The sequence below is a fragment of the Macrotis lagotis genome, chromosome 8 (assembly GCF_037893015.1).
Source record: "Macrotis lagotis isolate mMagLag1 chromosome 8, bilby.v1.9.chrom.fasta, whole genome shotgun sequence".
NCBI lineage: Eukaryota > Metazoa > Chordata > Mammalia > Peramelemorphia > Peramelidae > Macrotis > Macrotis lagotis.
Window position 1 is genome coordinate 182993479 of NC_133665.1, and position 20488 is coordinate 183013966.

Here is a 20488-nt window from a genome sequence, read left to right on the forward strand (position 1 = left end):
AAAGGTGGCTGGGGTCTAGATTATATATGGAATTCTCTTTATTATCCTTAGAATAAAACCCTAAAAAACCAAACCTTCCCCAGTCATAAGAGACCTCTAAAGATCTAGACAGAATTACTATGTGGGCTGCTTCATGAGACCAGGTGGTGATGGCATAGTTGGGTATATAAGTTTTCAGTGTCCTTTGTTCATTGTCTAAAAAATTTTTCAACAAAGATCAATTAAATACAAGTCTCTGTTTCTGTACCTATATATTCAGGATCATCACTGAAAAATGTACAGTTGTCACTTGTTAAAGTCTCTGTAAGAGAAAGAAATACATATAAGAAGATATAAACAAAATTTCATCTTGGATTTCACAATCAAATATTCTGCAAAGACTGATCTTGGGCATCAGTCGTGTCTGGGGCAGGAAAGGGGAGAAGTAATGCAGAGAAAGGGTCTATGATAAAAGCTAGTCCAGACTGACTCTTATGACTTCCCCAGGATGCCCTGAAGTAATACCAAGGGAGACTCATCAGAGAGAAGAGGCAACAAGGGAGAAGAGTCATGAAAAACATGAAAAAAACAAATGATGATGCTCTGTAAGCATGCCTTTAGAATACTATTTTATGCTAAGTTTAAACTCATTGGTCTGTGCACACACAAAGGAACATAGATACAAAACACTTCTTTCTGGAAATTCACTATAAACCCTTACATGCACACATATACACAAAATCACATATAAACACAAACATATAATTAGACCAGAATGTGCAATTTATACAAGCAAATGATTAGAAGTGCCAATTTAAATATCACCTTCTCTAGGCAGCCCTTTTCCACCATTAATTCTAGTGCCTTACCTCTTTTAATTATTTCCCATGTCTGTCCCAATCTCCTACAGAGTAGGGAGGCTCTTTCATCTTTTTTTTGTCACTTCAGCACATAGGACAGTGCCTAATACTAAGTAGGTACTTAATAAATGTTCATTGATCAACAGAAAAAAATAAAGCATTTAAAAGGAAGAAGATTTACCAATACAGTTCCTCTTGATACATCTATACCTCAGGCTTCCCATGAAAAGCTGCTGAGCCACCAAGGCAAAAATGCTCAAACAAAAGATGGTCAGAATCATCACATCCACCAGTTTCTTCACAGAACGCAGTAGGGCCCCAACAATGACCTTCAAACCTGGACAGAGAGGAAATTAAGTCATGAGGTGGTACTTCAAGATTATCTCCAAACCCCCAAGTTCTTGGAATAATTCCTGGCATTGCATAAATCTTGAACAAATTTCTCACCGTGGGACAATTTATAACATGGTGCAGACCCACTCAACAGATAGATGGAGACATGAGTCAAGGAACACAGGGCTACAAATGTGCAGAGCCAATGAGACATCAAGATTCCTTGGACATTAGAAACTGATGAAAAAAAAACTAAAGCAACATATCCAAAGGTGGTGCAAATATAGCTGGTTTCCATTTGGAAGAAAGAGTTCAGCAGGCATCATCCACAGGCAAAACATTCCTAGCTCTCATCTTGGCTTCGTACAGTCCAATATCATCTTTACAAGTGTGAGCAGGCAGCATACAGTGATTCATTCAAAACATAAATAGGTGGACCTACTAGTGTTTTTGATATTACTTCTTTATTTGGGGGGGGGGGGAGGGTTGCAAGGCAAACGGTGTTAAGTGGCTTGCCCAAGGCCACATAGCTAGGTAATTATGTGTCTGAGGCCAGATTTGAACTCAGGTACTCCTGACTCCAGGGCCAGTGCTCTATCCACTGCACCACCTAGCCACCCCGATATTACTTCTGATAGTCATATTTTCATTTTTCTTTGAGGCAGCAAGATTTAGTAGAAATAGTTAGTTTTGAGTCTCAACATCAACACAAGAACTATATGACCACAATCAAGTCACCTCCCCTTCTGAGTCTCCAAGAGCATGATAGTTGCCCATTGCACAGGACACATCTGAAGTATTCTTTCAGAAAAATTTTAGGAAAGATGTTGACAAGAGAGCATGTGCTGATGAAAAAAATCAAGATGGTAAGGAGACTATGAAGGCTTAAGGGAAGGACCTAGAGATGCACATTCTGAAGAAGAAATTTGAAGGGCTAACAAAAGAGTTTGATGGACTAACAAAAGTGTTTGTATTTGATCCAAGAAATTCAGAGGAAAACATTGGAGTTCACAGAGTAGGAGATCACTGCCATTTGTATTTTAGGAAAAATTATTTGTCAGCTGTGTGGAAGATGAATCATATAAAAGAGAGACTTCAAGAAGAGGGAACAAGAGGGAACTTATTGCCATAGTCTGGACAAGAGATGTTGCTGGTCTGAAGTAACTGGTTTGACTTGGGGAGTAGGGAAAGAAAAATGAATATTAAAAATATGTGGGCAACTAGGTGGCGCAGTGGATGGAGCACTAGCCCTGGAGTCAGGAGGACCTGAGTTCAAATTCGGCCTCAGACACTTAATAATTATTTAGTTGTACGACCTTCAGCAAGCTACTTCCTCCACTGCCTTGCAAAAAACAAACCAAAAAAACCCAAAACAATAAAAAATATGTTGTGGAGGTCCAGTCAAGACTTGGTGATTAATTGGAACAGAAGTCTTAAACTATGTCAATGTCATAGGCTGGGATGATTTTCATTGTTCACCATGTTTAGGGTTTCAGAGATCTTTTATCACAAATAAGTCTTCAGGGTCTACAGGCATCAGGTACCTGTATTAAGTGCCAAGCCTGTGACTACTTTCATTTCCATCTTCTGAACCAAATTGACCCTCATGTTTTTCTTATGTCTTCACCTGTGCCCACCATTACACTCAAGTACTGAGTGACAAATTAGACATTGGTGTAATCTGGAAGGTTTTTATCAATTTATTTCTAATGTTGCTTGACCTCCTCAGTCTGGGCACAGATCTTGGTGCATCACTGGGCAACTAGACAGAGAACTGGGTCAAGAGTTGGGAAGACCTGAATTCAAATTTCACCTTACATTCTTACTAGTTGTGTGATCCTGGACAAGTCATCAACTTCTGTATGTCTTGGTTTCCCATATGTAAAATAGAGATCATAATAGCACCTATTTCCCAGGATTGTCGAGAGGATCCAATGAGCTAATATTTATAAAGTATTTAGTATATTGCCAGGAACACAGTAGGCATTTAATAAATGTTTGTTCCCTTCCCACTTCCTCAGTTGACACAGACAAAGAATTCTTCCCAACAAGGCCCAACTGTTAGTGATTAGACTGGAAACTGAAGGAAGCTGAGTGTCCAGATCCACATACAGCTTATTGTTAAGATGAAGCCTTTCCAGTATGATAGAACCTGCCACATTCAGGCTTTGAGCACCCAGGATCAAGTCCATACCATGAGGAGGGACATCACCTTATGTGCATTTTTATGACAAACTATGAATAGTTTCCAAACTGTTTGATAAAACAAAGTTATCCCAATCTTTTGTGATACAAATGTGTCAGTCGATAATGATTATATTCAACTCAAGCTATATAAAGGATAAATAGGAAATGATTACTAGAAGGAAGAATTAAGAAGAGTTAGGAAAGGCTTTCTTAAAAGCAATCAGTAAACCTGTAATTTTAGACAGGACTTATAGGAAGCCACAAATGTCAACAGCCAGAGTTGAAGAGGGAGAACATTCCAAAGATGGGGACATCCAGAGAGATTGCCTCCAGACAAAAGATGGAGAATCTTATTCATGTAACAGCCAGAAGGCACTGGAGCAGAGAGTTTGTACTGGGGAGGAAGACTAGAGAGGTAAGAGGGGAACAGGTTATGAAGTAGTTTGGAAACCAAACAAAAGATTTGTATTTAATGCTGAAGTTACAATGGAGCTTATTGAGTGAAAGGAAGACATGATTGGATCTATTTTTAGGGAAAAAGTATATTAGTGGTTGAGAGGATGAACTGAAGTAGGGAAAGACTCAAGGCAGACCGATCCCCAGGCAGTTACCGACATAGTGCAGGTATGAGGCAATGAGGGTCTGCACTGAAGCAGTGGCAGCGACCAAGGAGAAAGCCAACTTCCAATCCCATAACTCAAATGAAACCTCTCTCAGATTTTACCAGTGTGATCTCTGAATTGTTCACGCTCTTGACCACTTGGCAACACTTAATGCGCTTCACCAGTCTATTCTCTCTGGGTTTTCATGGCACCCCTACTTGGATGACTATTCCTTCTGAGTCTTCTCAGTCAGATCATTATCTGTGGTCTTCTGCTATTTATTGATGCACATATAGGAAGACTCCATGCTTGATGCTCTTCTCTTCTCTACTCTTCCTCGAAACAACTGCATCAGATGGCATGGGTTCAGTTGTTATCTACATAACATTATAGCAAACCTGTCTTCATGTCTAGCCTTCATCTCCAGAGCTCCAGTCCCACCCCACTGACTTGCCTAATGGCCATCTCCATTTGGATATCACAGAGACATCTCAAACTCAACATGTCCAAAACAAGACTTGTCAGCTTTCCCCCTAAATTCACCCCAATTCCTCATTTACCTATTTCTGTCAAGGACACTATTGATGCTTTAGTCACCAGGTTCTTAATCTGAGTTATCTTTGACTATTTTCTCCTCCAATTTCCTCATTTCCAAATAGTTTCTAACTTTTGTCAATTCTACCTCTATAATATCTTTTAGAACTAGAACGATGTCCTTGGGGCCCCTGCTCCCCTGTATGTAGAGTATCTCATACAGTCTAAGCCGTGATTCACTTTATATCCCAGTCATTCTCTTGACTGCTACTAGGCCTGTATCCCCCCCCCCCATTTCCTACTCACACTCCACTTTTCTAGCTTTATAATCTCGATCAAAAGAGTTGTACCATTTATACCAGAAATAGTGGCCATCTACTCACTTATTATCCTTATTATTCTATTCACCATCCCAGTGACTCCCCAAATATATATATATAATATATATAATATATTATATATATTGTATATATTATATATACTGTATATAATATATATTATATATATTATATATATTGTATATATTATATATACTGTATATAATATATATTATATATATTATATATATTGTATATATTATATATACTGTATATAATATATATATATATATATGAAAAAGCTCCTTCTGAGTGGGGACTATCTTGATTTAGTATCTCTATATAACCAAGTCCTTGAATGGTTTTTCATTCAATCATTCCTCATATCTATCCTCTTTTCTCCACTCAGCTTCCTCTCTCAAGCTCAGGTCCTCACTTCTCCTGCAAATCTGCAGGTCTGATATTTGCATGCTGTTCCCCCCTCCCCCTCCAATTAGATTGTAAGCTCTTAGGGGGCAGAGACTCTTTTGCTTCTTTTTTTATGTCCAGGACTTAGCACAGTATTTGGCACAGATTAAACACTTAATAAATGTTGGGTGATTGAAGAGTAATTTTATTATTATATACCATGCATTATGTGATACATAATGCTCCAACATAATAATAATAATTAGCATTTATATAGTCAACATACTTTATAAATAATATTTCAATGTATTCCCACAACCCTGGGATGTAATTGTTATTATATCTCCCTTTCTTTGTTGAGGAAACTGAGGCGGGCAGAGGTTAAGTGATTTGCCCAGGGTCACACAGTTCATAAGTGTGTAAGAGGAGAGTTGAACACACATCTTCTGAACTAGACCTAAGAGTTCTAGTGATTTCTCCACTGGACCTCTTAGTTGCATCATGGTCTTGAATGCAAGTAGAGCTGAGTTCGAATCCCCACTTTTGCTACTGTGGGTATAGTTTGTCCAACTTTAAATCGAGAGAATTAGAATAATACTAACAACAAGAAGAGAAGAAGCTTCTCATATTAAGTTTACGAACACATGCGATCAATATGATATGATATGACACCATATGATGGGATGACATAACTCGTTGATCCTAGAAAATTCTTAAGATCGTTCCCAGCCATGAAAACGCTTCCTTTGCTCACATGGAAACAATTCGAGTTTACTGGTTATCTTGACAACTTGTTGTGGATTGGATGTTGTTCTTAGTGCTTTTTTGCTTGTTTCCAAAGAGGACCATCACTTGCCTCTTGTTTGAATTGGATTTATGTTAAACAGCTGCACAGAGTCATCAGCCTCACTCTCTCTTCCAGAGTCATGGAAATCCAGTGGGAGGACAAAAGTCAGGGTGAGTGATGATGATGACCCAGGATGCAGTGGAAGACCTTGGCATTTTCAATATCTGGCCAATATTTAAGCCATCCACAGTGCCTGCTCTATCCACCTTCATGGCCATTGGAACAAGTTGTTCTCATCTGCCCATGCTGCCAGAGAAAAGTCTTCACGTGCTTTGGACTGATGTAACCCTAATGCATAATGGGTTTGAGTCCTGTCCATTACCCTCAACTTCGTTTAGCCCATCTGTCAAAAAGGTTTACCAGGATGTGGCCAGTATGCTTGCTACAGCTGCTCTGAGCCACAGGTGAGAGATGAGAGCCAAGTGGCCACCAAAGGTAGATGAGGAGCCCTGAAAAGGACTCAGCCAGCCTTCCTAGATATTATGAGGTACTAGTCCATCTTGAACACCCCATACACCCCTGTGGAATGGATAAGAGATTACTGAAAGCAATGCTAACAACACTGACTCTTCAGAAAATACCAAGATACAGAATATCAGTTTATTATAAGTGAATCTCAGTAAGAAAGTAACCAGAATGGGAGGGGGGGGGAGGGAAGCAAGATCAGGGGAAAAAATTGTAAAATTCAAAATAAACAAAATCTAAAAAAAATAACAGCTAGTGTTGTTTCAACAATTTTATAAGCAATTAGTCTCCTGGCAATTTGGAATTATACCCAAGAGGTAATAAAATCTGCATACCCTTTCTTCCAGCAATACCGCTACTGGGTCTGTATCCTGAAAAGATCACGAAAAGGATAAAAATACCATATATACAAAAATATTCCAAGTAGATCTATTTGTAGTGGCAAAGAGTTGGGAATTGAGGGGATGCCATCAAATGGAGAATAATTGAGCAAACTGTAGTATTTGGACGTGATGAATACCATTGTTCTATAAGAAATCATGAGGGAATGGATTTCAGAAAAGCCTGGAAAGAGTTACATGAATTAACGTTGTGTGAGAAGAGCAGAACCAGAAGAACACTATGCATACTAACAACAACATGCGGTGATGATCAGCCATGAGGGACTTGCTTATTCTATCAGTGCAAAAACTGGCGACAATTTTAGGGGATTTGTGATGGAGAATAACATCTGTACCCAGGGAAGGAACTGTGGAGTTTAAAAGAAAACCAAAGTTTATTGTAATCAATATTTTTTAAATTGTCTTATATAATAGGTAATTTTGCTGTCTCTAACATTTTGTTTCTTCCTTTAGGAGCTGATTCTTTTCTCATAACAAGTTCAATTTCAATCTATGCTTATCAGGGATACAAATGTAAAGCCTATATCAGATTGCGTTCTGTTGGGGGGTAGGGGGTGAGGGGAAGGAGGGAAGGAGAAAAAATGTAAAACTCAAAACCTCACAAAAAAAATAACTGATAGAAATTACCACTGAATACAATTGGGAAACAAAATATTTATAACATTACAAAAAGAAAGTAACCAGATGATATATTTCAATAGAATGCTAGTGATTACTGTATCTATAACATAACATATAAACATCAAAGGAAAAAGCAGCTAATTCTACACATCTAGGAGCTGATCAAGGAAAGCTGAGGTTACTGACCTGATATGACTGAGATAGCTTTTAAAGCTCTGAAGACTCGAAATGTTCTCAGAGTCGACACGCCTTCTAGATTCTTTATTCCATAAGATAGAAACCTGCCAATGCAAGAACACGAACAATACACCTTAGCAGAAACATTCACACAGGTCACATCTCAGAGCATCCCAAAACCAAACACGAGACAGAACTTCCTAAGGGCTTATTAAGATGGAGTAAACCATTTACATTCTCTAGATCCTAGCTTTCTTATCTAAAAAATGAGGGGATTAAAGTGGATTGACCTCTAGGGTCCCTTCCAACCCTTAATAGATGACATGCTCTATTTCTGTAGTTTACATAGTAATGGGGGAAAGTCCTAGATTGGGAAGTCAGCAAACCTAGGTATGAAAGTCTACTCTGCTATTTATGAACTGAATGATCTGGGTAGACAAATCATGCCTTGCTAGAACCCTTTTCCTTGTCTATAAAGTAAAAGGAATTAGGTGAAATGATCAATAAGATAACCTCCAGATCACAGGATTCTATTCTATAATCTTATTTAAATATTAACTTTATTTTTGGACTCAGTGTTCAAGGACTAACTTGAACACTCATGTTACCCATGACAATGGGAATTCTCCATTTCAATTCAAACACCTTTAGGAAACATTCAGATCTAATTTTAAGATTTTTATTATTTAAAAAGCAATCTAAAGAGACCTGTTGATATGAATCCAATTATATTACAGCTCACTAGATTTTCAGAAACTGCTCCCTCTGGCCTCAAAACCTGCAAAACAGAGCTACATACATAGCCCTCCAGAGAGCCAAAAAAAATTTCCAGATCCACAAACGGTTCTAGGCCCACTGTGACTACTTAACTCCTTCCAGTTTGGGCTGCATTCTGTGGAGGTGGCCTTCCCATTCCTGGCTTCTATGATATGAGAGGGAAGCTTACGCCAGCATGATGACAAGAGAATCCAACCAGTTCCATGGATCTCGAAGGTAAGTGAACTCATCCAGAAAAAGTCCTCTTGCTAATATTTTAATCAATGCTTCAAAAATGTAGATGGCAGTAAAAACATACCTACAGAATTTAGAAATTAAAATAGAAAACATTTTCAATGAAAAGAAATCATAAGAAAGTTCATCTCTTAATCTTGCCTTTGTCAAACCCTGATAACTAAATTACATGTAAATGTACATAGAATTCTTTTTATTAAGCAAACCATATAAGAAATACTGTCTAATAGACTTGACTAGACTAAACAAGATCACCCAAGACTAGACTTACAGTTTGAAATTACTGGAGAATGGGCCAAGACAAGAAGCTATCAAATACCCTTAAATGAGTGATTGTATCCAAAACTATTGAATATATTCTACATCAAAATGAAAGAAGATTTTATTAATACTAGCCACAAAAAAATATGATCACCTCAGGCTAGATCCCTACATCTCTCTTGTGCACTCAAGTATACAAATAGATTTCTTCTTCACAGAACTGAGCTGAAGAATTTCAGAATTCCAAAGGTCTTTAGCAGTCCTCTAATTTAAGCCTTACCCAAGAGAGAAATCTCTTCCATATACCAAAATAGTTATTTAATATTTCCTTGAAGGCTTCCTGTGAGGTGGAACTCATCACCTCAAGGGTCAAATCATTTCATTTTTTAAAAGCTCCCAGTGAAATTGGGTTACTGGACAGAATTCATAAAATAAGAATAAAGAGAAACTAAGGCCTGGAGCACCATTATACACAAGTCAGGATTAAAAACCAATTAGAATAATAAGCTACTAAAATAAAATAAAAATAAAAAAGCAAAAGAGAAAGAACCAGACCATAGCTAGCTATCAAGGCATAAAAGAAGATCATATTAAATAGGGTTTATAATCAGAGTAAGATAGTGAGGTTGAAAAAATAACAACCAAAAAAAAGAGTAATGTGAAATGGTCACAGTCCCAAAAAGAGATCTTGGAAAATCTTAAAAAAGGAATTCAAACCACAAATAAAAGAGACTGAGGAAAAATTAGAGGAAAAAAAATGAAAGCAATCCAAGAAAAAATATGAATAGAAAGTTATGTAATTAGAAAAAGAGATCCAAAATCTTAAGGAGGAAAATAACAGCTTAAAAACTAGAACTGGGCAAGAGGAATCAAATGATATTAAATGACATCAAGAAATAATAAAGCTAGAAACGATAGAAGAGAATCTGAATCATTCTCATTAGAAAAACAACTGATCTGGAGAACTGATCAAAGAGAGACAATATGAGAATTGTTGGACTACCTGGAAGTTATGATTAAAAAGAAAAATTATCTTAATACAAAATTATAAGAAATTATTAAGGAAAATTGTCCTGAAGTTCTAGAACAAAAAAGTTAAATGGAAATAGAAAAAAATCTACCTTTCATCTCCTGAAAGAGATCTCAGAAGAAAAACTTATAAGAATGTCATAGCCAAGTTTCAAAACTCCTAGGTTAAAGAGAAATTATTGCCAGCAAAAAAAAAATAATTTAAATACTTTGGAAATACAGTTCAAGATTTTACAAAACCTAGGAGCATAGGTCTTAGAAGATCATGATTCAAAGAGCAAAAGAACTGATGTCATGACCAAGAATAATTTACCCAGAAAAACTGACTATAATTCCAAATTTTTAAAAATGGACATTTGACAAAGTGAAAGATTTTCAGGTATATTTGTGACAAAAACATTAAAGACCAATGATAAGACATTTATAATGGTCAAATTATGTATTTCTTAATATATGAAAGTATTGTCAGGATTTTTAAAACTTTTCATTACTAAGGTAGTTTGAAAGAAAGATTGGGATTGATTCTAAAAAACATTTAGATAGGAAAAGATTAAAAAGGAGCAATCATCATAAAAATGGGGAATGAAAGAAAGAATTGATACAGAGAAAGCAGGTGGGGTGATGGGTTGGTAATTATTGGAACCTTTCTCATCAGATCAGGGTTGAAGAAGAAACAATATACACACACATATATATATATATATATATATATAGAGAGAGAGAGAGAGAGAGAGAGAGAGAGAGAGAGAGATATGTAGGGTAAAAAGAGAGGCTGAGGACAATGAATAAAATTAAGATACAGAGAAATACAAAATTGTAATTATAAATAGATGTGAATAAGATGAACTCACAGAAATGGATAGCAGAATGGATTAAAAAAATCAGAATCCAACAATACATTGTTCACAAGAGACACATTTAAGAATGAGTGATACACAGAATTAAAATGGAGAGTTAAGAGTAGAATTTATTATTCTTTAGCTGATGCAAAGAAAAGGCAGGGGTGGCAATTATGATCTCAAAGTTATGGTTAAAATAGATTTAATTAAAAGAGCTAATTACATTTTGATAAAAGGTACCATAGACAATGAAGCAACATCAATATTAAACCTATATGCATTAAATTCTATAATATCTAAAATTTTAAAAGGAAAGTTAAATGAAATACAGATTGAGATAGATAGTATTACTCTTATTGTGAGATACTTTAATCTTTTACTCACAGAACCAGATTAATCTAACCAAAACATAAATAATAAAGAAGTCAAGGAAGTGAATAGAATTTTAGATAAGCTGGATATGATAGATAACTGGAGACACTGAATGGAAATAGAAAGGAAAACACCTTTTTCTCGATGGTTCATGTTTTCTTTACAAAGATTGACTATATATTAGTATATAAAAATTTATATTTAAAAGCAGAAAAACAGAAATATTAAAGTATTCTTTTCAAATCACAACAAAACATATTTAATATGAAACAAGAAAACATAGATTAAAAACTAATTGGAGATAAAAACCACCTAATCTTAAAGAATGAGTGGGTTAAAGAACAAATGATAGAAGCAATCAATAATTTAATTAAAAAGAATGACCATATGAGACAACATATCAAAACCTATGGTATACAGCAAAAGTGGTAATCAGAGGAAATTTTCTATCTCTAAATGCTTATGTCAATGAATAGGGTATGCAATTTTTAAAAACTTGAAAAATAAACAAGCTAAAGATTCTCAGTAAAACACTAAATTGGAAACACTAAAATTAAAGGTCAAATTAATAAAATTGTTTTAAAAATTGAATCAACAAAATAAAACTAGGAATTGATTTTATTTTTAAAAATTCAATAAAACTATTGGCTAATTTGATTTTTTTCAAAAGAGAGAGAAGAAAACTAAATCATTAAGCATTAAAAATGAAAATGTAAATATACCACTAATAAGGATGAAATTAAAACAATTATAAGGAGTTATTTTGCCCAATTATATGAGGAATGAAAGGAAGAACTGATATAGAAGCAGCAGATGGGAGTGACAGGCTGGTAATAATAAATGTAACCATTTCAGTGAAATGGAAGAATATTTACAAAAATGTAAATTATCTAGATTAACAAAAGAAAAAAATGAAATATCTAAATAGACAAATTAGAAAAAGAAATTGAATGGGCCATAAATGAGCTTCCTAAGGAAAAAACCCCAGGATGGGGCTTTACAGATAATTTACAAGTGAATTTTATCAAATATTAATTATCTACTAATCCCAATATTAAATAATTTATTTGGAATAATAGGAAAAGAAGGGATCCTACCAAACCCTTTTTTTGAAGCAAATATAATACTGATACCTAAATCAGGAAGAGTAAAAAAAAACATAGCAAGAAAATTATAGGGCAATCTCATTTAAGAAAATGCAAAAATCCTAAATAAAGCATGAACAAAAAGATTACAATAATATATTATGAAAATTATGCATTATGACCAAGTAGCATTTATACAAGGAATGTAGGGATGATTTAACTTAAGGAAAATTATTAACATAATTTATTATATCAATCAAAAAAATTTTAATGGTATGATTATCAATAGATGCAAAAAAGCTTCCAATAAAATACAAAAATATTTCTTTTTAAAAAAAATACTTGAAATGTATAAATTGATTTTAAAAAAGCATTTATTTCAAGCCATCAGCAAGCATATTGGTAATGAGACTAAACTAGGAGCTTTCCAGTAAACTCAGTTGGGAAACAAGAAGGTCTATTGTCATCAATATTATTCAATATTGTATTATAAATCTTGGCAATAACAATGAGAAAAAAGAAATAGAAGAAATCAGAAAGGAATTAGGTAATAAAATTAACTCTTTTTACAGATAAAAAAATAACCTACTTGGAAATTCTAAAGACTCAACTAAAAAGTTAGTTGAAATAATAATTTTAGGAGAGATAAAAAGTAAATCCATATAAATCACAAACAAGGATACATAATAAGAGATATTCCACTTAAAATATTTCTAGACAGTATAAAATACCTGGGAGTACACTTGTCTAAACAAACTCAGGAACTATATAAACAAAATTTTAAAAAATAGCTTTTTAATACAAAATCAGATTTAAATAATTAGAGAAATACTCATTGTTCATGGGTCAGGGCCAATATAAAAAAATTAGAATTTTACCTAACCTAATTTATATATTCAATTAAATTACACAAAAGTAATTTTATTGAATTAGAAAAATTAATAACAAAATCCATTTGGAAGGGAAAAAAGTTAAGAGTATCAGAGGAACTAATGAAAAAAACTGTAAAGGAGGAACACTTAGCAGTACCAGACCTTAAGCGATGTCATAAGTAATTATCAAAACCATCTGTACTGACTTAAAAATATAAAGGCAGAACATTGGAATAAAATAGATACACAATTTGCAGCAGCTAATAATTATAGCAACTTTATATTTGAGAACTATAAAGACTTAAGATTTTGATTTGCTTGATAAAAAAAAAAACAGTGGAAAACCTGGAAAGCAGTATAGCAGAAAATGGACATAGAACAAAATCTTATGTCATTTACCAAAATAAGATCAAAACGACTAGATAAACTAGATAAAAAGAAACCACAAGAAAATTGGAATGATATGAAATATTACTTATCAGACTTATGGATAAGTGAACAATTTATGAATAAAAGAGTTAAAGAGCAAAATTCAGGGTAAAATGCATAATTTCAATTACATTAAAGTAAAAATGCTTTGTCCAAATAAAACAAATGCAGCCAAGATTAGAAGGAAAGCAAAAAGTTGTGAAAAAAAATTTTTATAGTAGTTTCTCAAGTAAATGACTCTTATTTCAAATATATAAAGAATTTTATAAAATCTATAAAAATGAGTCATTCTGTAATTGATGGTCAAAAGATATAAACAGGCAGTTTTGGGGTAAAGAAACCAAAATTTAAAAATGCTTTAAATCATTATTGGTCAGAGAAATACAAATTAAAACAATCTTGAAATATCATTTTACACCTATTTGATTTACTGAAACGATTGAAGAGGAAAGCAACAAATGTTGGAAGAAATGTAGAAAAAAATGGAACATTACTTCATTGTTGGTAGAATTGTGAACTGATCCAATAATTTTGGAGAGCAAGCTGGAATTATGCCCAAACACTTATTAAGCTGTCCTTTCACCCAGAAATACCACTATTAGGTCTATTTTCAAAAATTATTATGAGAAAAAAGGAGAAGAACCTTTATTTCTAAACTAGTTGAAGCAGTTCTCTATGTAGTGACAAAGAACTGGAAATTGCTGAGATGCTCATCAATTGGGGAGTAGTTAAACAAGTTGTGGGATGTGATTGTGATGGAATACTAGCTCTTGTTGTTTGTCCTTTGTTCTCAAAGGGGATTATGACATCAGGGAGATGAATTGGATTTAAGAAAGAAGCCTGTACAAAATTACCACCTCACTTTCTCCTTCAGAGCCATCTGAGTTCAGTGGTAAAGTATAAGTCAGGATAACTGGAGATAATCCCAATAGAGTGGGAAATCTTGACTTTTTTTAATTTAATTTATTTAAGGCAATGGAATTAAGTGACTTGTCCAAGGTCACACCGCTAGGCAATTACCAAGTGTCTGAGGCCAAATTTGAACTCGGGTCCTCCTGAGTTTTGACTTAGTCAAAAAAAAAAATCAAGCTGGGAGGGGCTTGACCAGACAGAAAAAAATTGCTATTTACATTCACTCTTAGCCAATAAGGGTCCAAACAATGGTCAGAATACTACTGTGCTATTAGAAAAGATGAGTTCACTGATCTTAGAAAATCATAGATAAACTTACATGAAATAATGAAGAGTGAAATGATGAGAATCAAGAGAATGTTGTATGCCATAACAGTAATATTGTTTTATGAACAACCTTGAGTGAATAAGTTATTTTGACTTTTTAAACACCCAAATTAGCAACAAAAGACATATTAAGGAAGATACTATCTACATTTAGAGAACACTGTAAAATAGTAGTTCATAGAGAATGATTTTATATATACAAATATGTTCATATATATAATATGGATACACATATGTGTTTGTGTCTAATGGCAGCCATGGAGAGGGAGGATGGAAAAAAAGGGGGAAAAAAGAATTTTGCATGACAACTTTACCATAGATTTAAAAGAAATAGTAAGCTGTACACATTAGATTTGTGGTTTTGTGTGTAATCATTTTTTTATTATACTATGTTATGGAGGGGGTAACTAACAAGCAAATCAAAAATCTTCTTAATGTTAGGAAAGTTATCCTTGCAGAAAGCCTAAAATTATGTTTGCAATTTCCATCCATTGCTCCCTTTCGAAAACTTGACCTTCTTCTCCTAGAAAGACAAAACAAGACAGGATTCTCCTGCTCAATCCAAAGTGACCAGAATCAAGGGAGACATACCAATTCATACAAATAAAAAAAGGAGGGGGGGAGCAATATTTCAACCATAATAATGAGCTCTCCCAGGTCATATGGTCTTACAAATATTAATCTAAAACCAAGTTCCTAATCAGCAGCCCTGCCAAAACAATGATCTGCAATCAAATCTCCAGGGTCAGATGGAGCTTTTCGGTCTTTCAGGAAACATTTCATTTGGCTGGGTCTATCTGGATGGTCTACTATGAGCCTTTGTTCTTGTTCGAAGCATGTGGACTTGGTTGAGTGCTCATGGATGGGTTTCCTTTCATTCAAATGCCTCCGTAACTGTGAAGTGGAAAGAACGGTGGCAAGGAATGAGAGTTGAAGGGCAGCTCCTGTGTCTTTTGCCTTATCACGGTGCCTGGAAAATAGTGGTAATTTAAAAAGTCTTTGATTGATTACTTTTATTACCTCAGTGACCTTGGGCAAATCTCTAACTCCTGGTGCCTTTGTTTCTTCATCTGTAAAATGAGACATTTGATGAGGTAGTTTCTAATGTCTGTCAATTAGGTCTAGCTCTGTGGCCATTTCAGGGACTTCTCACTTGTGTCCACTAGCTAGGAAGCGACAAGAGAGCTTCTAGAGAGCTACAGATGCAAGTAGATACCTCAGTGAGAAGTACTAGCCCAAATATCAGTTCCACCATGACAATCCATAACAAATAGTGAAGAAATCAGAGAAAGCGGATTGGTATCTGGTGAGAAAGGAGTCAAGTTTTGGATATCAGGTTTGGAGCCCTTTCTTCATTTAGAAATAGTAATCAACTCCTGGGTCCGTTTAGCCATTTCCTCTGATCCCTTTGACTCTTCAAACCCCTCTAAAACAGAAACTACAGACTAAAGATCAAGAAACTTGAGTTGTCTCCATGATTTAGGATACCCAGAATTCAGAAGAAGGTAAAACAAAACAAACAAACAAAAAAATAAATAACTCTTATATACTGAACTCACTCAACCCCTCCAGTGCATCCCACTTTCCTTGGTAACAAAGCTGTGACAGGTGACTCACACTAGCTTGTAATAAACGCTGCCCACACCTTGGTGGTCTCTCCCTCTTTCCAGGCAGTCTACTTAGAACAGATCAGAGAGCCTGCAATCTCTGCAGTGCTCCAGACCATTGAAGTTCCCGAGGCCACATGGTCAGTAACACAGACAGTAGCATTTAGAGATGGAAAAGGTCTCTGACCTTTCAGTGCTGTCAGAGAACTGAGGAGCAAGGGGAATGGGACAGGACAACAGGATAGGATCCCTGGAGGGGAGAGGATGCCTTAGTACAGGACTCCACGAAACCTAAGGTAAAGTACTAAATCCCCAGTTGTGACCAGTTCAGACCACCTAAAAGTGATTTGGGGCAGACCCAGGCTAGTGAATTTTGTGAATTTCCCAGGATGGGTGGGAGGAGGCTGAATTGCTTTGAGATTCATCTCCCAGTGAAATCACTATCAGAAAAGAGTGAGCCAGTTAGAGATTCAGAAAGTTGAGTTAAAAGGAGCAATAAGTCCCAGGGTCTGTGGGAATGGAGTTCTCTCACTGGTTAAGATCATGTTGGTGCCTATGTGAGGAGCAAGGAAGAGTTGGCAAGAATAGAAGAGAGTTTTAATTTCCAGTCTTTGTACTCTCCAAGATTTCCAGTCTTTAGGACCTACTTTGAATCTTATGGAGCTTTGGGCCCTTCTAACTTACAGCTTTGAGAGAGAATATGGAAGATGCCAAGTGTACTTTGGGTTCCTAAAGAAAAATATTCTAGGAAGATCGAAATATGAGCAGATCTGCACTCTCCAAAAGCTTGACAGACTAGAAACAGTAAAGAACTGGCCCTTGGATGAAATTTAGGAATCTCTTATCTTGGCTGAACTGAAATATTTCCCTCCCAAAGGAAGAACTCCTTCACTCTATTATCTGGCATATATTCACCTTTTTCCACCTTCCATTTTGACCAATTTGGGCAACTGTGTGGGAAAAGGAGTCAAGCCTTGTATATAAAAGCCTATGATCCTGCTTCCCCATTGACAAAACAGTGACTAGAAGTAATATTGAGGCTGAAAACATATCCCTAGAAGAATAATATTTAAGGAAAGAGAGACATAATTCTAGTCCAGTATTCTCTCCCTCTAAAGAGAGTAGAATGGCAGAATCTGGTCTCAACTTTTTACTTCCCCTCTTGGTAGGAATTCAAGTCACCCTTGGAGAAGAGTGGAGTGAAGACTAGACATATATTCTCCACTTTTCTTCAATCACAATGATACCTCCAGCTCTATATAAAGGATAGTCCTCTCCACATAAAGGAGAAGAGACTAAAGTTACTAAAGATTTCAAGAAGAAAATTCAAAGATCTTGAACATAAGCAGATAAATCAACAAGGTATTCATCAATGGCAGAAGAAATTTGACTTCCAGACATATTAAATGTGTTTAGGTTTATGTATAAATACCATAAAAGGGGGTGGGGGGAAGGAAGCAAGATTGAGGGAAAAAATTGTAAAACTCAAAATAAATAAAATCTTTCTAAAAATAAAATGAAATGAATACCAGGGTAGTACTTAAGCTATGTATCTGTCACCCTTATACTTGACCTATGATCAGTCCAACTTCTTTAACTATCTAACTTTTCTCTAATTCTATCCTTTATTCCAGTAAAATCTTCATTGGTTTTTTTATTGCATCCTGCTCACACCCACCCCACCTTATACCTCTTCCCTGTCTTCATGTGATATTAATTTTCACTTCTTTGGAGAAAGTTGTACTCCATATTTAATAATCATGAAATAAAACTGAACATTTGTAGTAAAAAGGTCAAAAAACAAACAAACAAATAAACGAACGAATGAATGAATAAATAAATAAATAAATAAGTCAGGGAACATTATTCAACACTTGAAGACGCAGAAAATCCTGTGGAATGTGAGACTATGAAATCCCAATCTGCTGCTCCTGAGTAATGCAGAAGAGAAATGAGAATTTTGAGAGCAGAAGTGAAAGTTCAAAACTATTGAACTTAACAGAAAAATTCGAATTCTGTGATGGCAAATCTCACCAAAGAACAAAAGAGAGAACCAGAGATTAGGAGTGCACATATTCATCAGTAAAGGGCAGTCTAGAAGGAAAAAAAAGCAACAGAAATTAAAAGAAAATGCGCTGACTCCACAAGTAAATCACAGTGCTCTCGAACACAGACTACATAGACACAAAGGAAGGAAAAATCCACAAGAGGACAACAGTTTTAATACAACGAAGGAACTAATGAAAAGAGAGCGTCCATCATTTCTGAATGCAGGAAATGTTATATTAGTTGAAAGAAGTAATAGATCACTTCCAAGGGAAAACAAATCAAGGTTACAAACTTTAAGACAGATGTTACGATTCAAAAATAGCTTCAAGTCGTGAAGAAGAAAGTCTTTTAAATACAAAGTAAAGGAATGCGAATAACCCCGGATTATCCTGCACTTACAAGGAAATAGAGGAGTGAGTGGAATAATGCATCTTGGAGAACAGTGGAGGTCCGTACAGAATCCAGGGTGGCCTGTCCTGCAAAGCTAAGCTTAACAATATATGAAAAAAAGACAGACACTCAGTAATAGTCATTTGGAACATTTTTAGAAAGAAACCTAAGATGGCTAGAGATTATTTGTCCTTCAAGTACCCCAAATAACAGAAATGCAGGAGGAGTAAATAAAGGTAGCAGCCAAAAATAGCAACAGTAGCAGAATGACAGCAGAGACCAGAAAGAGATCTCTATCTAAATGCACACATGTAAACAAGGGAAAAATAGAAGCCAGGTGGAATGGTAAAGAGGTGGACTTGGGACTTTACGAACAGAATCTGTAGATGCCGTGCCTAGAGGTAAATCAATGGTTTTTGTAAGTCTACATTACAACAAGGGAATGTACATGAAAGAAGGAAGGGGGAAAAATGACAGATGGGCCTAGATATACTCAAAGGCTAGCTATGAGGAGAAAGTGATCCTTGTGGCCTCAGAGAGAGGGAAGACCCTATGGGAGAATAGAGGAATAGAAGGGGAAAATTAAAAAGAGGGGGCAAGAAAGAAGGTCTTACTTTAGTAGGGGGTTTCCACTGATCAATAGGAGTATGGAGAAAAGAGACAGTCTGTGAAGGAAGATGATAACTTAGCACTGAAAGTGATCTGGGTGATTTAGTGCTTACAACGCTCCTACCTGGGCAAAGTAGCAAGGTCACTGGAACACCTAAGAGTAATTGGTATCTTGGGAGTGGAAGGGCATGAACTCAGGAGGGAGATTTTGAGGCAAATCAGGGAAAAGTAATGCGGGAAGATAGACATCAGTGATGGGCTGCATAATCAGGGACATGGTTGGAGAAGAGTCCTAACATGGGGTATAAAAAATTGACATTATACCAAGAGTAATGCACAATAAAAAAAGGTGAATCCACAGGGCAAACAGTACAAGGCAGTAGCAGAAACTTCCTAAAGGGGAGAGCATAGTTTGAATACCTTAGAAGTTTAGATTGAAAGAGAAGTATAGAGAAGAGAAGGAGAATAAATAAATATAAAGATCATGAATCAAAGACTATGATCTAGAGAAGACAAAAAAGAGAAGATGGAGAAGAGAGTGAGAGAAATTCTTTTTGGAAAAGGGTGGAAAAATGAAACATAAAATTAATAAATAGTAGTAGTTGAAGGGCAGAAGAAAAAAGATCTGACCTTCTGAAAGGACAAGAGAAGAGAAAAAAATTGAAGGAATGACAATAGTCAAAAAGGAGATAAAGTTTTCCCTAACATAGGATGGCCATGCTTGGAAAATCCTAGGGAATTAGCAAAGATACTAATCGAGACAATTAATAGCTTTAGCAAAGTTACAGAATACAAAAATAAATCTTCCAAAGCAAGAAGTTATTCTAGAACAATAAAACACAAGATGCAATACTAGAAAGAGCACTCCTATTCCAAATAATTATGAAATGCATAAAGTATCTGGGGATCAGATCCCACTGGAGATGGAAATGGTAAACAGCTTTGGTATCTTTGCCAAGAAAACC

General features: G+C 35.4%; 1 protein-coding gene across 3 annotated transcripts in view; it reads right to left on the reverse strand.

Annotated features, from left to right (window-relative positions):
- SCN11A (sodium voltage-gated channel alpha subunit 11) overlaps window positions 1–20488 on the reverse strand; it is a 197404-nt gene that overhangs the window by 78941 nt on the left and 97975 nt on the right. For all 3 annotated transcript variants that reach the window (XM_074199107.1, XM_074199106.1, XM_074199105.1), the window contains 4 exons: window positions 8678–8806; window positions 7741–7835; window positions 1021–1176; window positions 248–301 (listed from right to left, as the gene is read on the reverse strand). In XM_074199107.1, coding sequence (XP_074055208.1) covers window positions 248–301; window positions 1021–1176; window positions 7741–7835; window positions 8678–8806 — 434 coding nt within the window. The remainder of the gene's footprint in view (window positions 1–247; window positions 302–1020; window positions 1177–7740; window positions 7836–8677; window positions 8807–20488) is intronic.